The following is a 14,946-nucleotide window of genomic DNA, read 5'->3' as shown; positions in this document are numbered from 1 at the left end:
CTGCCCTAGAGCAGAGGCTGGGCAGAGTCACAGAATAAAGCAGGGATTTATTAAAGGATCTCCTCCATGGATCCACCTTGGGCAGCACCAGAGCCCAGCCAGGGCTGCACCCAAATGAACCAAAATGGCCCCAAAATGCACGAGCGCTCCCGGGGGCTCTCCCTGGGATCAGTTCTGCTGCATTGGCACCTTGGAGTTCATTGTCCCATTCCAGCTTTAGCCCAGGCAGTCCCACCCTGCTTGTTTTTCTCTCTCCAGCCCATGGCGTTTGTGCTCCTGGGCTGAGATTTGGATCATTTGTCCTTGGTGCCCAGCTGGAGCAGGAATTGTTTTGTCTCCCTGCTCTGTGCAGAGAGCTCAGCATCCCCTGATATGAAGCTCAGATCCTCACACTAAAGCAGCACAGAGTCTGAAATATAGAAAAGCTGAAACCTGAAGCATCAAAGGTGGCAGCTTGAGGCTGATAGATGGACTCAGTGATCTTAAGGGTCTTTTCCAGCCTTAACAATTCTCTGATCAGGCTGCTGAATTCACACTGGAGCAGCTGCTCCTGAAGCCAGGACAAGCCAGAGCTGCTGGGGTGTCTTTGGACGTCTCCTGTAGAGGACATAAAGCAGGATGGAGGGGCTGCAGTGTCCAGAACTGCTCCAGCCCAGCTGCTGAGTCACATTCCCAAAGATTTGATGGAATGTGTGGCATTTCTTGGCATTTTGTTGCATGTTGCTGTCTTTAGCTGTGGGCATGGAGTGATCTTTGCAGGAGACAATGATTGATACAGCTGGTGGTGGCACTTGCTGTGCCTTTTAAACACTGTTCTTGAGGGTGGAAAGTGTTAAGGAAGCTGAGCATCGGGCAGCTTCTACAATGCCTTATTCCCAAAACCATGCAGCTGCTTTTGGTGCCCACTGAAACGTAACTCAGTAGCATTAGTGATAGGACAGCTGAGGGTAGAGCTGCTTTTCACATTTCTCTGGATCTGAGGCACCAACAGAAGTGTTTCCTCTTGCAGCTTGATGCATCAGTTGGGATGAGCTCTTCTGCTGACCAATACAGATCTCTTTTTCTCTACAGATATCTGCACATAATATGGATATTTTATTTATCATTGTTTCATTGTGGCCAGGTGTCACTTTTGAGAAATGAGCATTGCATTCCTTGAAGCTTGAGTCCTCACTTACCTGACAAGGCTTTAGGGGTTTTCCTCAGTGTTATTATGTAGGCTATATAGCAGTGCTTAGAAGGAATAAATGGGCTTGGAAGCCATCTCTTCCAGCCCAAGACACCCCGGGAAGCTTTTATGTAAGTGTAGTCCTTGCTGCAGAAATAGTTTAAGGCATTTCTAATTTATTTCACATTAAAAACATCCCTTCCAAATGTATCTGTATGCTCATGATGCCCTCTTAGTCTCCTGCATGTTTGAGAGCTTTGAATGCATTAACAGCCTAAACCAAGTTATTACATTAATCTCATGAAATCAAAGATTCATATCTTTGACTCAAGGTAAACACCATCAGCAACAGAGAAATTTAACAGATGGAAATGTGTTTCGAAACTTGGGAAGCATTTTTGCTGGAGATTTTTTTTGTTAGATATGTTAATTCTGCTTAAGTTGGAGCTTACAAGTTCCTGCAAAGTATTTTGTGGGATGTATTCTGGAGATGCTTCTAGTTTTTTTAAGTTTTATAATGTTAACAGTTTCAGTCTTTCTGCATTAGAAACTGAGCTTTTTGGGTTATCATTAACAGTCACGCATCTGTTCTTGAAAAATCTGGCTGCCAACTGCAGTTGATGGAATTTGTGTCACTTCAGATTCCCTGTGTGATTTGCCTCAGTGAAGGATTTATTTCAAGCAGTGGAACCCGAGCTCAGAACTCGTGTTGGTGCCATTTCAGCTGCAATGTCCTGTCGCGACTCTGTGTCCTCCTCTATTTGTCTGGAACCAAATACATCAACAAGCACTGCTGTTTAGAGATAAAACCTCATTTTACCTCCCACTGTTCACTTTTGTGCTCTGCTGCCTCCAGGGACACGGGGGTTTTCATGGCAGTGAGAGCTTCTGGCTGGAGCAGAGCATTTGGGAGCAGCTGTTCTCCCTTTCTCCTTAGAACTCTGGGCTGTCTCAGGAGATGCTCTTACCCCACAGAGCAAAGCTTGGAGCATCCTGGTCCCAGGCACCCCTGTGTAGCTCCCAAAATGTGCTCAGGTAGGATCAGTAAAGATCTGAATAAGGCACTTGTGCTATCTCAGATCTCCACCAAGGATGTGCTTTGCCTTCTCAATTTCTCACTTCAAAACATTAAAAAGTGAATTTTGACCCTTCTGCAGTTGAAGCAGAGGGAGAGTAGAAGGTTAGTTTGGGACAGTTTCCCAATAACAGAAGTTAAGTAATTAACATATCCATTGGAAAAAAAAAAGTCTCTTGGAGCATTTGCCTTGGGTTTCTTCTGCACACAAATAAAGACCATCTAGTCTGCTAAGCTAAATGTTGTCTTTATATTGCAGAAAATGTTGCAGAAGAGGCATGGTGTGATGGAATGCGTGCCAAATTTCTCTTGGTACATTCATCATTATGCAGAGTTGGGGTTTTGGTTTGCTTTTCTAATTTCTTTTTCCCCTTGGTTTCTTTTCGTGGAGATTGAGTAAAGAACATTCTCAGATTTTTTTTCTTGTTTGTTTACAATCTGGAGGCCAGCTAAGTGCAGTGTAAGGCATGAAAAGGGATTTGTGGTTGTGTTCTTTCCAAGTGGAAAACAAGCACACTGAAGCCAAACACGGGAGAAACCTGCAGGAATTGAGAGTCGAGTCAATGGAGTCAACAGTTCAGTGGCTGAGGAACAGATTTTCTTGTTATTGTCTTGGATATTACAATATTTACTCACTGGGTTCCATGGGTAGCATGGAATATTTTCCCTTTTGTTATGACTGTTGTAAACTGGGGGCTTTGTGCAGTTGCAAGGTTCCTGGGCTGGATTTTGCCCTGTTACGAGAACAGCACCAAGAGCTGGGATATTTCTGAGAGGGTGGTGACAAAGTGCAGCACATCCTTCTCCTCCACTCATGGAAGTTAAGATATTTGAACTCCTTTGAAGCTTGTGATAGAAGTGTTGTTCTTAGATATGATGTGGAGATAGGAGAGGACAATCTTGAGAGTTGAATCCATTATCAAATGGCTTTAACTTCCACACCAAGTGTGTGCTCTGCCAGCCACACACACCTCAAAGCCTGGGGTGCAGAGCTGCAGAAATGTCTTCAGAATGATGGGATCTTAAAAAAATGTTTAATAAACATGTATTGCACTTTTGTGTAGTTAAAAAGCACAGACTACAGAGGAGTAAGTGCTGGAGCCTTTGATGAAACACTTAGGAATAGTGGTAGGAGACTTTGGAAGTAAATGTTGCTTGACTTCTGCAGAATAAACACTTTTCTAGGAAGTTAGAAGCAGTATAATGATGTTATATCAAAAAGATTTTGCTTAATTAGGTGTAGCCAACAGTTACCTGCAAGAATTTTATCTAGTGATATTTTAGAGATAACTAATTAGAAATTTCTTGAGAACGCTTAGAGCTTTCTTGAGTTTTCCACTTTGGGCTCTGAGTCTGCTGCACTTTGTAATGAACAAAGTGGTTTCTTGATTAATGGACTGAGGTTTATCTAATGTGTCATTGCTTAAAGAATTAAAGTTGTTGAACATTTAGAAAAGTTACTAATAAGCTTGGAACAGAGTGGGTTCTTTTAAAGTGCTGAAACAAAGCCCCAGTTGTGATTTGGCATCAATGAATAGTTTGAGTTGAGTAATTTTTGTTTGAATTTACAAGAAACTTTAATGACAGACTCTAATGCTGAGTTTGTCTTTTCAGGATGCAGCTGTGTATGTTTCCTTTCACCCACTCAGCACTAGATGAAAGATGAAATGCCCTATTCATGAAAAAGCACTTACATGGTACTTATGTACAGATGAGATACGTTTTTCCATCCATTTCAATACATGTCTCACAGAGAAGGCACCATATATGAGTCACAACAAAAAGAATTCAGATGACTCTGTTAAGATAGTAAAGTTTATGGAGAAAAATTCAGCTTGGGGGTGGAGGAAAATCCCTTCTCAGCCACTAAAAATCAAATGAGCAGCTGCGAGCATTTACGTTGCTCTAGAACCATAACTGTATTGTGTTTAAAGCAAAGTTAAACCTCACATAGAATGGGTCCCCTTTCAGAAAAACTGCTTATATATGAAGTGTGAAGGTGTATCAGATGAATTCTAGTAGATACCACTTGGTTGCATTTTTGCATGCAAAACCATTTTACCACAGCATGAGATAAACAGCCACCAGAGGCATTAAGTGATGCAAATTCTATTTATTCCAGACAATGTTATTCATCCCTCAAAAGCAGCCTTAAATTAGCAGCTGATCTCTGACAAGCCACAGGATTTAGCAATTTGTGCTGCATACCCCTTGCAAAGTGGCAGAGAGTATTAGAGATGAGATGGTGGATGGAATATGTTCCTCGCTTTAAATCAACCTGAGGTAGCAGCTGCTAAAATCAAGGAAAATCAAAGAAAATCAAATGAGTAAAAGGAACAAGATGGCAATCAGAGTAACTCATAACTGTGAGTTATACCCACTATTTTGCAGCATGTCAAGGCTGAAAAGGCTTGGCAGGACTTTGGAAATACTCTCAGAACATTTTTCCCCCACGTGCTGGTTCTGGACCAGTAATCAATGCAAGAGACAAAGAGCTGGGCTTAAAATAACCCTTCAGCACTGACAGATCCCTTCCTGCAAATCCAACTGTGCTGCACCAGCTCTCCTCCTCTCCCTTGGGTAAGAGTCAGCTGCCACACTGACTGTGAAGGTTTCTTTTCTTTTGCACAGTGAAGTGATTCCACTATCCCAGGTTGCTCCAAGCCCTGTCCAACCTGTCCCTGAACACTTCCAGGGATGGGGAATCCACAACTTTGTCTGGTTGAGGTAGAGTGATGGAATCACTGTGCTGTGCTCACCTAACTGGGCTCTGCATCCAGGGAAAGCCTCGTGTCTCTATGGAGTAACTGCTCCAGAAGAGCTTTTGGAGTGAATTGCAGCAATATCTTTCCAGAGAGTGAATGAAGCAGCTTTGGGAGCCTGACATTAAACAGGATTCACAGGAAGAAACAGGTAACTACAAAACAGCTGGGGCTGAGACGTCAGCTCTGTCAACACCAGACCGATTCTTTGCCTTGGGTGTTTGCTGAAGATAAACACTTATTTATTTCTGATTACAGCCTGACTGCAGGGCGTATGAGAGCTGTATTTAGAGATGATATTTTTTTCCCTCTTGCCAACCCCCAAACCTCTTCAGTTTGTTTGATAAAAATAACTGCAGTGAAAGAGCTTCATAACAGATTCAGCCTTCGTGCTCTGTGGTTCCCTGTTGCACTCGCACTCAGAACAGGAATTTGGCTGATTTGTGGGATGAGAGTGGGATGTATTCCTTGAAAGAGCAGGCAGGTAAGAATTTCTATTATTGTAAATTATCATGAGGTGCAGTGTTGGCAATGAAATTTCAGCGGCTGCTTGGTCTTATTAAAAATGCAATGCAAACATTTATGGCAAGATCAGCCTTATCACATTCACTTTCTGCACCTGAAGTTGTATTTCAAGTGATCCCTGTGCCTTCCCAGGGAGCTCTTAGCCTATTTTTTTTCCCATATAACAAAAGAAAGTGCATAGGGCAAATTTAGACTGAACAATTCTCACAGATATGAAATCATTGCATGAATTGTTTGACCTTCTACATCTGTTTTTATTTAATTTTGGCATTGGTGTCTCTCTGGACATTTAAGTAGGTGCACTTTTTCTTAGTAAGTGGTAAAAATTAACTCCCAATGGCATCAGTACTTTAATCTGGCTCTTGGTGGATCAATCATTTTAATGAGGGACTGGCTGGTTTTTGTTAAATAGATGCAATTTCTGGTTCTGTTCTGAATGTCAGAACTTTCTAATCTGGCTCCAGATTTTTGGGAAAGGAATCTGTGAGCCCCCCAGGATGGGTGCATTGGTCTATCCTTGGTTCCATGGAAGGACCCCAGGACCATGTGGGGTTTTATTGGGAGGTTGCTCACAGTTACTATGAGGATTGAAAATAAAGATCTAAACTTCAACCACGCAGAATGATTTCTGAAAGGGGATTAAAGTGGCTTTTTGCGAGAAGAAATGCACTGGAGTAATTTATGTAAAGACACAGTTTTTTTGTACAGTGTGCAGCTCTTTCATATTCAATATAAACCTGTCAGTGATTCTGGAGCAAGGCACTATGTGAGATGAATAGGAACGAAGGGAAGGGAAAAGATGAATTGCTGGAGCTGTTGCACATCGTAGGCAGCAAGTTTTGATCAGGAGTTGAGAAGCCAGTGTGCACTGCAGGCAAAATTCTGCTCCAAACATCCTCGGAAATGTAGGGAAACAGCACTCTGCTCCATGTTTGTACAGAGGGAGGATTTAAACACATTGATGGGAGCTCTGCCCTGACACAGGAGCTCCAGGCAGGTGCTGCCACAGGTTGGGGGGCTGCTGGTGCTGCTTTTTTCCTTCCAGGGTTTTTGGACCTGTATTTCTGGAGAAATTGTTGATTTTTGGTTCTGTTTGATTTTTCTGCCTGCAATTTTTGTCCTGCAAGTATCCCAAAAAGTAAGATTTTTGATTTAGACTGGTTTAAATCAGATAGAATAGAAATAGAAATAGGAATAGGAATAGAATAGAATAGAATAGAATAGAATAGAATAGAATAGAATAGAATAGAATAGAATAGAATAGAATAGAATAAGCACTGAAGTCATTAAATATAATTGGTGTGTTGGTTTCTTTCTTGCTGAAAAATGCTTTAATTTAAAATTGGGTAATACTGAGTTTTTTATTTTCACATTCTCAAGGCAGACCAAGCAACAACACATCAGAACATGTGGCTGTGGCATTTTAGGAGTGCAAGGAACTGGACCTTGGTAATTTCCAGGAACTTGCACAAGACTTTAGGTGCAATAATGCATTTCTGGGGAAGGACATGACCCTGCTGCCACTGATCCAGGTCAGGGAGCTCCCTTTCCCAATCCCCACTCGTTTTTCCTTGCTTCCAAGGATCTGTTTATTCAGGCAGTGTTTGTGCCCTAACCGTGTGGTGATTCAAGCACAGTAACTATTTCCTGAGCATCGCAGCCCAAATAATAGAAGTCATCCTTATGGGATTGAAATGACTACTGTTATGCTGATTTTAGGGGAGTTTTCTGATTTTTCTTTGCAAGTGGAGCAAGGAATTTTGTTCTATTCTCGCATTTTATTTGGACATGTATGGATGAGGAAGGAGCAGATTGTGTTTGGATTAGATTCTGAGAAAGGAACCAGCTGGGTTGTGGAAGAAACCACAGTTGTTTTTTAGGCAGGATTGCTGATTCAGTGGTGATTCAGGAGGTTTTCTTTGGCTTTAAAAGGCCATGAAATGCATTCTTTAAAGAAAATTTTAGACTTGAACAAGTGCTCAGCAGTTGTTCAACAGGTTGAGTGTGCAACCATGGTCTGTGGCCACCTGCTCTTGCTTTTAGGATGATCCTATTTTCCAATTGATTGCCTTCAAAATGGTTCCATGGTTGCATACAGCATCTTGGGAGTTGTATTTATTGATGATTCTTTCAAAATTAGGGGATTTAAGTAAATAAAGGAGCTTTACATAACTTCAGTCTGCAGGAGGTTGCTGAGCTTTGTAATGAGTTCTGTGGCTTTTCTAAATCACTGGAATTGCTTTTTGCTTGTTTTTGTTGTTTTGGTTTGGGTTTTTTTCTTTTTTTGTTTGCCAGAAGTTTGCAGAGCTCAGTGATTCATGATCCTCTTTTTATTGACATATCATCTTTCTGGCATCTTTCTGATTTCTCTGAGGTAAATAGATGTGAGTTCAGGCAAAGTTTATTTCCAAAAATGTAAACTTGAGGAGCCAAATGTGTCCAATAAACAGGAGAGAAAAAAATCTACGATTATTTCACTCTTTTCCTTACATAATGTTCTTTCTTTTTTAATTTAGCTTAGATTTTATTCCTTCTACTGGGCTATTTTTTATTGAAATGGTACAGCCAGCCCACTCACAGGATGAACTTCCTCCTGCTGGACAAATACTCCACTACCCTTGTACAAATACTTCAGTTTGTTTGTGTGCTGCCTGTAATCCTCTTCAATTCTAACCATTTCTAGTAAGCTGGATAGCTAAAAAATATCTCTAATTTTAAGGTTTTCAGGTTTTTTTGTGTCCAGAGGTCATAAATTTATCCTGCCTGGGCTGAAGAATTGCTGTTGTACATGGACAGTGTTGTACTGAGTGATGGAGGAATGGAAAAGGAATTACATGATTGTGCTGCATTGCTACTAAATATTGTTGGGCTTTTTCTTTCCATATGAAAATGTTATGAGGATTTCACTCCACCAGCCTCACTTTGCCCTTTCATGTTTCCATTCCTCTTGATGTGAGTCATGGAAAGTTGATCGTGGTAGGACTGTGGGCAGCCTTTCACTTCCAGAGCTGCATCTCTAACTAATGACAGCCTTGTCTTCACAGGAGATTTTCAGAGGGAAACATTTCCACTGGGAAGTTCATTTCTGGAGTGTTCAGGAGGGCGTGGGATCAGCTTTGCTCTGAGATTTCGACAAACATCAGCAGTGCAAACTGAGAACTTGATTTAAACAAACCTTCCTGATTTGGCAGGGAAGGCACTTAGGCAGAAGGAATATTTATCCAGATTAGTGGAAACAATTAGGAGACTATGGATAGAATAACATAGCTCTAAGAATGGCATTAGATACATTAAATTAGGAGCAATGTGATGTTCCTGGCCAGATGATTCAGCAGTATTATCTTTTGCCTAATCTTTTGTTTGTTTTTTTTTGGATAAAAGTGTTTATCCTTTATTTTATCTGTACCTTTTAAAGCATCTATAGCTTTTTAAGTAGGCTTCATCCTATCTAGTCTGAGAGCTGGCGGATTATTTTCTCATTTGCATTAGACATCCATAGTTTAGGTTGTGAGCTGCCCATCAGGACTGATTCACCTGAAATCTTCAATTATAGTGTGTGAAGGGAGGAAACAAAGTGCTGTAGCTCCACTGACATAAATTCAGGGAAGCATTTATACCCCAGGATGAGAAATGTCGTCCTGGTGTACCTGAAATGTGTTTATAAGAGGCTAACAGCCACCTTTTCATGTGGTGGGAGGAGAAGCTGACTGTGATTAGAAGTAATGAGGCTACGGAAAAATGTAACCTGAAGAGCACAAGTAAAAGTTTGATTTATCTTTATTTTAAAGAGTTTTGAAAGAAAGGAAAGCATATTAAATATTAAGGAACCAGTGACCTGGAAAACAGGTCACACATTTTACATATGTGTAAAATCTGTTCAATCTGTTTTATCTTATTCATAGAGGAGGAGAATTTCAGCTACGTGACTGAGCATATGAAAGTAATTGCTTTTTAAAGTCTGTTGGTCTCTTCTCCCAAGGGACAAGCATTAGGACAAGAGGAAATGGCCTCAAGTTGCAGCAGTGGAGGTTAAGGTTGGATATTAGAGAAAATTTCTTCATCAGAAGAGTTGTTGAGCACTGGAACTGCCCAGGGCAGTGGTGAAGTCACCATCACTGGAGGGATTTAAGAGCTGTGTCGATGTGACACTTGGGGACATGAGGCAGGGGTGGCTTTGGTAGTGCTTAATTTATGCTTGGCCTTGATGATCTTGGAGAGCTTTTCCAATCTCAGTAATTCCATGGTTCTGAGAGCCATTTTGCTTACAGTCTTCCCTTACAATCCTTAAAAAGAAAGGGGAGGAATTTTATGAAATGTTTATTTAATAAGAATAATACAGCATTTCGGATGTTTTCTATACAGTTAACAAAACCCGTGTGGATGATGAAAAATCTTGCATCTTTTTGGAGGAATGTCTCTTTTCACCCTGTGTATGAGATGAGTAGGGCCTGGTGGGTGCTGTATTTTCAGTACTTTGGTGTGAGGCTTTGTGGTTTGCTTTTGCTGTTTGCTTTCGTGGTGCCTGCCCAGTGGTACCCGCCAGCCTCATCTCCTGCATCCTGAGCCCACAGCAGCCCCTCCTCTCATGGAATGCAGGAATTGCTCAGGGAAACTGCCATTAAAATCTCACCTGTTTGCTATTAAGTTTTGTTACATATAAATACCTTTGTTATCTTGAGCCTGCTTGAGTTTGGAGCAAAGTCCCCCCTGGCTTCAGTGGGAATAAATTGAAATCTAGGAGAGCTTTTCCATTTCCCCCCCCCCATCCCGCTGTGTGTCATCTTGTACATCCATATTTCCTCCTCAGGCTATTCCCAGAGATCCTGGTTTTTATGAGGAGGGTTGCTTTTGGCCAAGGAGCTTGCAAAGGTTGCTGTTGATTTCTGCTCTGTGGTTAGGGCTGGCACGCATTAATGTACAGCAGACAAATGCAGCATAGACGTGATCATAAATAATTCACCCTTCCCTTCAACAAGGGGAAATTACATGCTACATTATTCAATATACAAAGACACTGCTTGTTGTGTAAAGAGAGTAATTTTCTGCCAGTGAACAGCCAGCAGCTTTGCAGCTAAAATATAAGGAGACACACATGGTTTATTGCCAGCTCAAGCCTCATAACCTTCCCTCTGCCTGCAATCCACATCCTTCTGCTCTCAGGAGTGGAATACAAAGAGGTGGCGTGTGCTGGTGGCTGTGGTTGTGGCTGCTGGGAATGTTGGATGGAAGGAACAAAAGCAGGGCACTGTGCATGTCTTGATTTCATGGGGTGAAGGAGGGAAATGAGGCTGGGGGAAGATCCTGCCCTTCTGGTGAGCATCCTTCATGCCATGCTAAATTCTTAGGGAATGAACTTCTGTCAAAAACTGCTTGGGAAAGAGAAAGGAGTGGCACTAGGGAAATTAGATCCTTTTATGTGTTTGTTACAATTCAGTTTTTTTATTTCATGAACGTGCCAGTGGAAAATCGTGTAAAATGGTGTGTTGCCAAGTAGCAGTTATTAAAATAAATGAGATCAATGTCTCTGTTCTATTATCTGGGTGATCTGTCATTGTCCTGTGATAGGTCATCAAACTGATCAGCTAATTAAGCAGCTTGATGCAGTGCTTGTGCATGAGCTGGCAGAGTTATGGTTGCTGGTGGAACTTTAAATTTCCCCTCATGACTGGTGTGATTAATATCTCAGCTTTACTGTAGCCTAAACATGTTTCTATTTTTTTCTCCCTTGTATCAGCTTCCTGATAAACCATTTTCTTCACCTGCCAAAGATGTAGTTAACATGGTTTTTCCTTGGCTTTGTAATATTTGTAGCAGATTTTTGTGAGAAGTGTCTGCAGCTGTGAAGGGTTTAATAAATTCCAGTCCATTTTTTAACACATAAATGGACATAGGACCGAGAAGGTTATGTGGTTTTTCTAAGGTCCTGTGGTCTGCATTAATTAATGTATTTCTGATTGCTCTTTTTAAAATATTTGAGAATTGATGTCAAATACACATGCCTGGAATTGATCCCATAAGGCCATCTCAGATAAATCTGTTCAGTCAGTGTCACTGAGCAGGTTGTAGATCCCTGTTAGAAGAGGACTGGAAGATAAATTGGATTTTTTCTTTATTTTAAATAGCCAGTGCATAGGAATTGGTCTATGAAAGTAAACAGCAAGGAGCTGGAGAGCAGAGGTCTGAGAGGGTTCTGAGGTGGATGTCAAAGAAGAGGAGTTCAGGGCAGAAGGGTTACATAAAAATCAATGTGTAGAACATGATAAATGTAATTGAAGAGATGCTGTAGGGTGGGGTTTTTTAGATCTTTTCTTGCTTTAACCTGTAGCCTCTTTGTGCTTCTTTTTCCAGAGGGGCTTTTTTCACCTTCCTCTTTTATCTTTTGTGATGAAGGCCCTCATCTCCATCCCCTCTTTTTTGCATTTTTTTTTTTCCTTAGCTGTCTCTGTTTTCATGACTTCCTCCGTTGGATGTGCATGCTGCCTGAATCTTCCCTGACACTGCCTCTGTCTCTGGCCCCCTTTGCTTCCTCTTTGAAAATGTTTGATCAGGGTCTTATTTCTGCCTGAAATATTTACTTGGGCAGTGGAAACTTCTCACTTCTTGTCAAAACTTCCCTTTCTTGTCCCTCTTCTCACCACCATTGGTGGTGTTTGGACAACCATCAAGGTCTTCCCAACCTTGGCTCCTTGCCATAGTTCCTCTTTTTCTTTTGGATGTTTACTGGAGGGATGTTTTACACATAAGAAATCATAAACCTTTGAGGTTTAAAATGATGCATATGAATCTGATTTAATATCTCTAGTTGTTCAAACTTCTGTCAAAGTCATCACAGCTTTGCTCCTTTGGAGAAGTTTTCATGACTGGTCTCTTTGAGAAGTCTTGCACTGATTTCTTTCCCTTTGGTTTAAATATAGTCAGTAATGATTATGCTGTGATTTCTGCCTGCCTCATCTGGCTTAGAGAATAAACTCATTAAAGAAATGAACTTTTTTGGTGTGGAAGGAAAGTATTTTGCAAATACTTTTGTTCAATATTTATCTAATTATTCTTGAGTCTCCGAGACACAGTCTGCTTGCTCTGATTGCAGAAATCCTCCAATATGTGACAGTGTTCAGTGGGAGAAACATCAGAATACAAATAACTTCTACAAAAGCACTTTGTCTCATACAAAAATGCAGCCAGAAGGATGATGATAAATGTGGGATCTGAACTGACTGCCCCATTTGATCAGGACACTTTTATAGGAATGAACCAGGAGTTATTATCTAGAATTATAGCAGTGTTGCTGCATTAAAAATAGGTGTTGATAGAGCTAAAGGCAAAGCAGTCAAATTGTGGGACTCATAATAGTAATGATTATACTTCTCTGATTTGGTGAGTAATAAGAGGACCCATCATTTTGTCCAGAAACCTGAGATCCTGTCATTAGCCTTTTCCTTGTGTCTGTTTTTTAATCCCTTCACTTTGCTGAATGTTTTACTGATGGCTTTTGATTTTTTTTTTTTTTTTTTTTTTTTTTTTTGGCTTTTTATCTCCCATGCTTGAAAGGAGACTGTTACTTTATCCCTGCCTCAAACAGGATCCTACCCCATTTCAGGACTGTTCATTTATGGTCCTCAGGAGCAGATAGAGTATAATTATTTAAACCTGTGTCACTGAATACTGTCCAGAAATGCTCCCATATTTCAAGAGCAGATTAAGATCTGTTGGGTGGGTTAGTGAGTGGTGTAGAGTTACCTGTAGTAGCAGCAAGTCACTGATGTGAGCAGATGGGTGATGGAAAATCAGGGGCAGCTCGCTGTGAACCTGGAGCCAAATGTTCCCTGGGTTTAATATCTGAGTGTTGTAATTAACAGACTTGGCAAATGACAGGCATCTTTTAAACAGGAATCTGAAATGACTTGTAGGTTGTGCTTTGCTGTGGCTGTGGATGATGTGGATATGATGTCTGGGTGTGTATAAATATCTGGGTTTTTTTCTCTAGGTTGGACAATGCATCTCTTTGGAACCACCTCTGGGAAGATGAAGCTTCCAGCAGCAGCAGTGCAATTTGGAACCTGCTTGTTTTAAGGGAACCTGGAAATTTCTACCCATATTTGCCTATTCCAGCATAAAGCAGAGGAAAATGAGTTATTTCTATTTTTTGCATATTTTCACACTACGTAACAATTTTTTTTCCTTCTCATTTTGTTCAATGGGAAAAACTTGAGCCAGTTTTGTAGCTGATCCTTACTTCGCCACATTCCTCTTACTGAGCCAAATTCTTGGGAACCACATCCAGAGTACATTTATTTTTGTGTGTTGGTGGTGGCTGGGGCTTCTTTTTCTTTCTGTGACACATGTCACTTTTTATTCTGTTTTGAAGCTGTCCTTTTGCATTGCTGAGTAGTTGTAGAACCACTCCAGGAACAAAATAATTTCAGACTTGCAGAAGATGACTCATATGCTTCAGAAACTTTTTTATGGCTGTGCTTGGCTCATTAATGTAGGAGTTTAACGGTAGTAATATGAGGTATTGCATTAATTGCTGCATACATTTATTACCAAATGACTTGCACAGACAGTGTTTCAGATGCCGTGGACCTGATCACAATAACCAGAAGTGTCCTGTGTGCAGAGGAGAAAATAAAATCCCTTTGTACACTGACAGCAAGCAGATGAAGTGGCTCGCGGTGCTGGAAGTGAGGACTGACCACTGTGAGAGCTGGAATGGGTTTTTCTGCCTGAGGAAGGGGAAGCTCTGCAGTTTGATGTTTGGGTTGATCATAATGACTCTGGTGATGGTATCCTACATACTGACTGGAGCCAAGCATGGCCTGCTGCTGATCCCATCTCCCTTCCATTACGGAGCTTTTGCTAGCAATCCCAGCCTAATGGACAATGAAAGCCTTAGTGACATGAAAGACTATTACCAGCCTTCAAAAATGAATATTTCATATGTAAAGGATTATCCAAGCATTAAATTAATTATTGACACCATTACTTCAAAAATAGAGTTTATAACGAGGCAGCGCCCTGATTTAGAAGAGCTGAGGAAGCAAGAGCCACATGTAAGTATGAATTGAGGCGTGTCTTAAACTGTTTTTACATCCTTATTTCAAGGCTTTTGGATCAATCTTTTGCCTAGATATAAAAAAAGTGAAATTGCTTGGATGTTCATGCAGTGATTTACACCATCTAGAGTCTCCTGATTTGCAGCAGCTGAGAAGTTGATATTGTAGATCACATCCCTCTGAGTCACGGGCAGGATGGATGGGTTCTATAAACGGTCTTGACACCTGAAGCAAAAAATCAGGCAGTCTTCTGGTAGCTGTACAATGTCACTGAACTTTTACCTTCTCTCATGCAAAATCATTGTGACTTACATTTACCTGTCACCTGAAATGATAAATAAGAAAGGAGCCTTTCTAATAACT

At 41.0% G+C, this 14,946-nt stretch overlaps 1 protein-coding gene across 4 annotated transcripts in view; it reads left to right on the top strand.

Moving 5' to 3' along the window:
- Window positions 1-14,946, top strand: part of CHST15 (carbohydrate sulfotransferase 15) — a 46,763-nt gene that overhangs the window by 12,975 nt on the left and 18,842 nt on the right. For 2 of the 4 annotated variants that reach the window (XM_030276591.4, XM_072931349.1), the window contains exon 2: window positions 13,515-14,580. In XM_030276591.4, the coding sequence (XP_030132451.2) occupies window positions 14,038-14,580 (543 nt within the window). In that variant the 5' untranslated portion in view covers window positions 13,515-14,037. Of the gene's footprint in view, window positions 1-4,854; window positions 5,157-5,263; window positions 5,490-13,514; window positions 14,581-14,946 lie in introns of those variants that run through there. The other 2 variants (XM_030276590.4, XM_004176836.6) reach the window with 2 other exon arrangements.

This window comes from Taeniopygia guttata, chromosome 6, assembly GCF_048771995.1.
Source record: "Taeniopygia guttata chromosome 6, bTaeGut7.mat, whole genome shotgun sequence".
NCBI classification, from domain to species: Eukaryota; Metazoa; Chordata; class Aves; order Passeriformes; family Estrildidae; genus Taeniopygia; species Taeniopygia guttata.
Note: the sequence above shows the minus strand (reverse complement) of the source record. Positions and strands in the feature narration are given on the sequence as shown.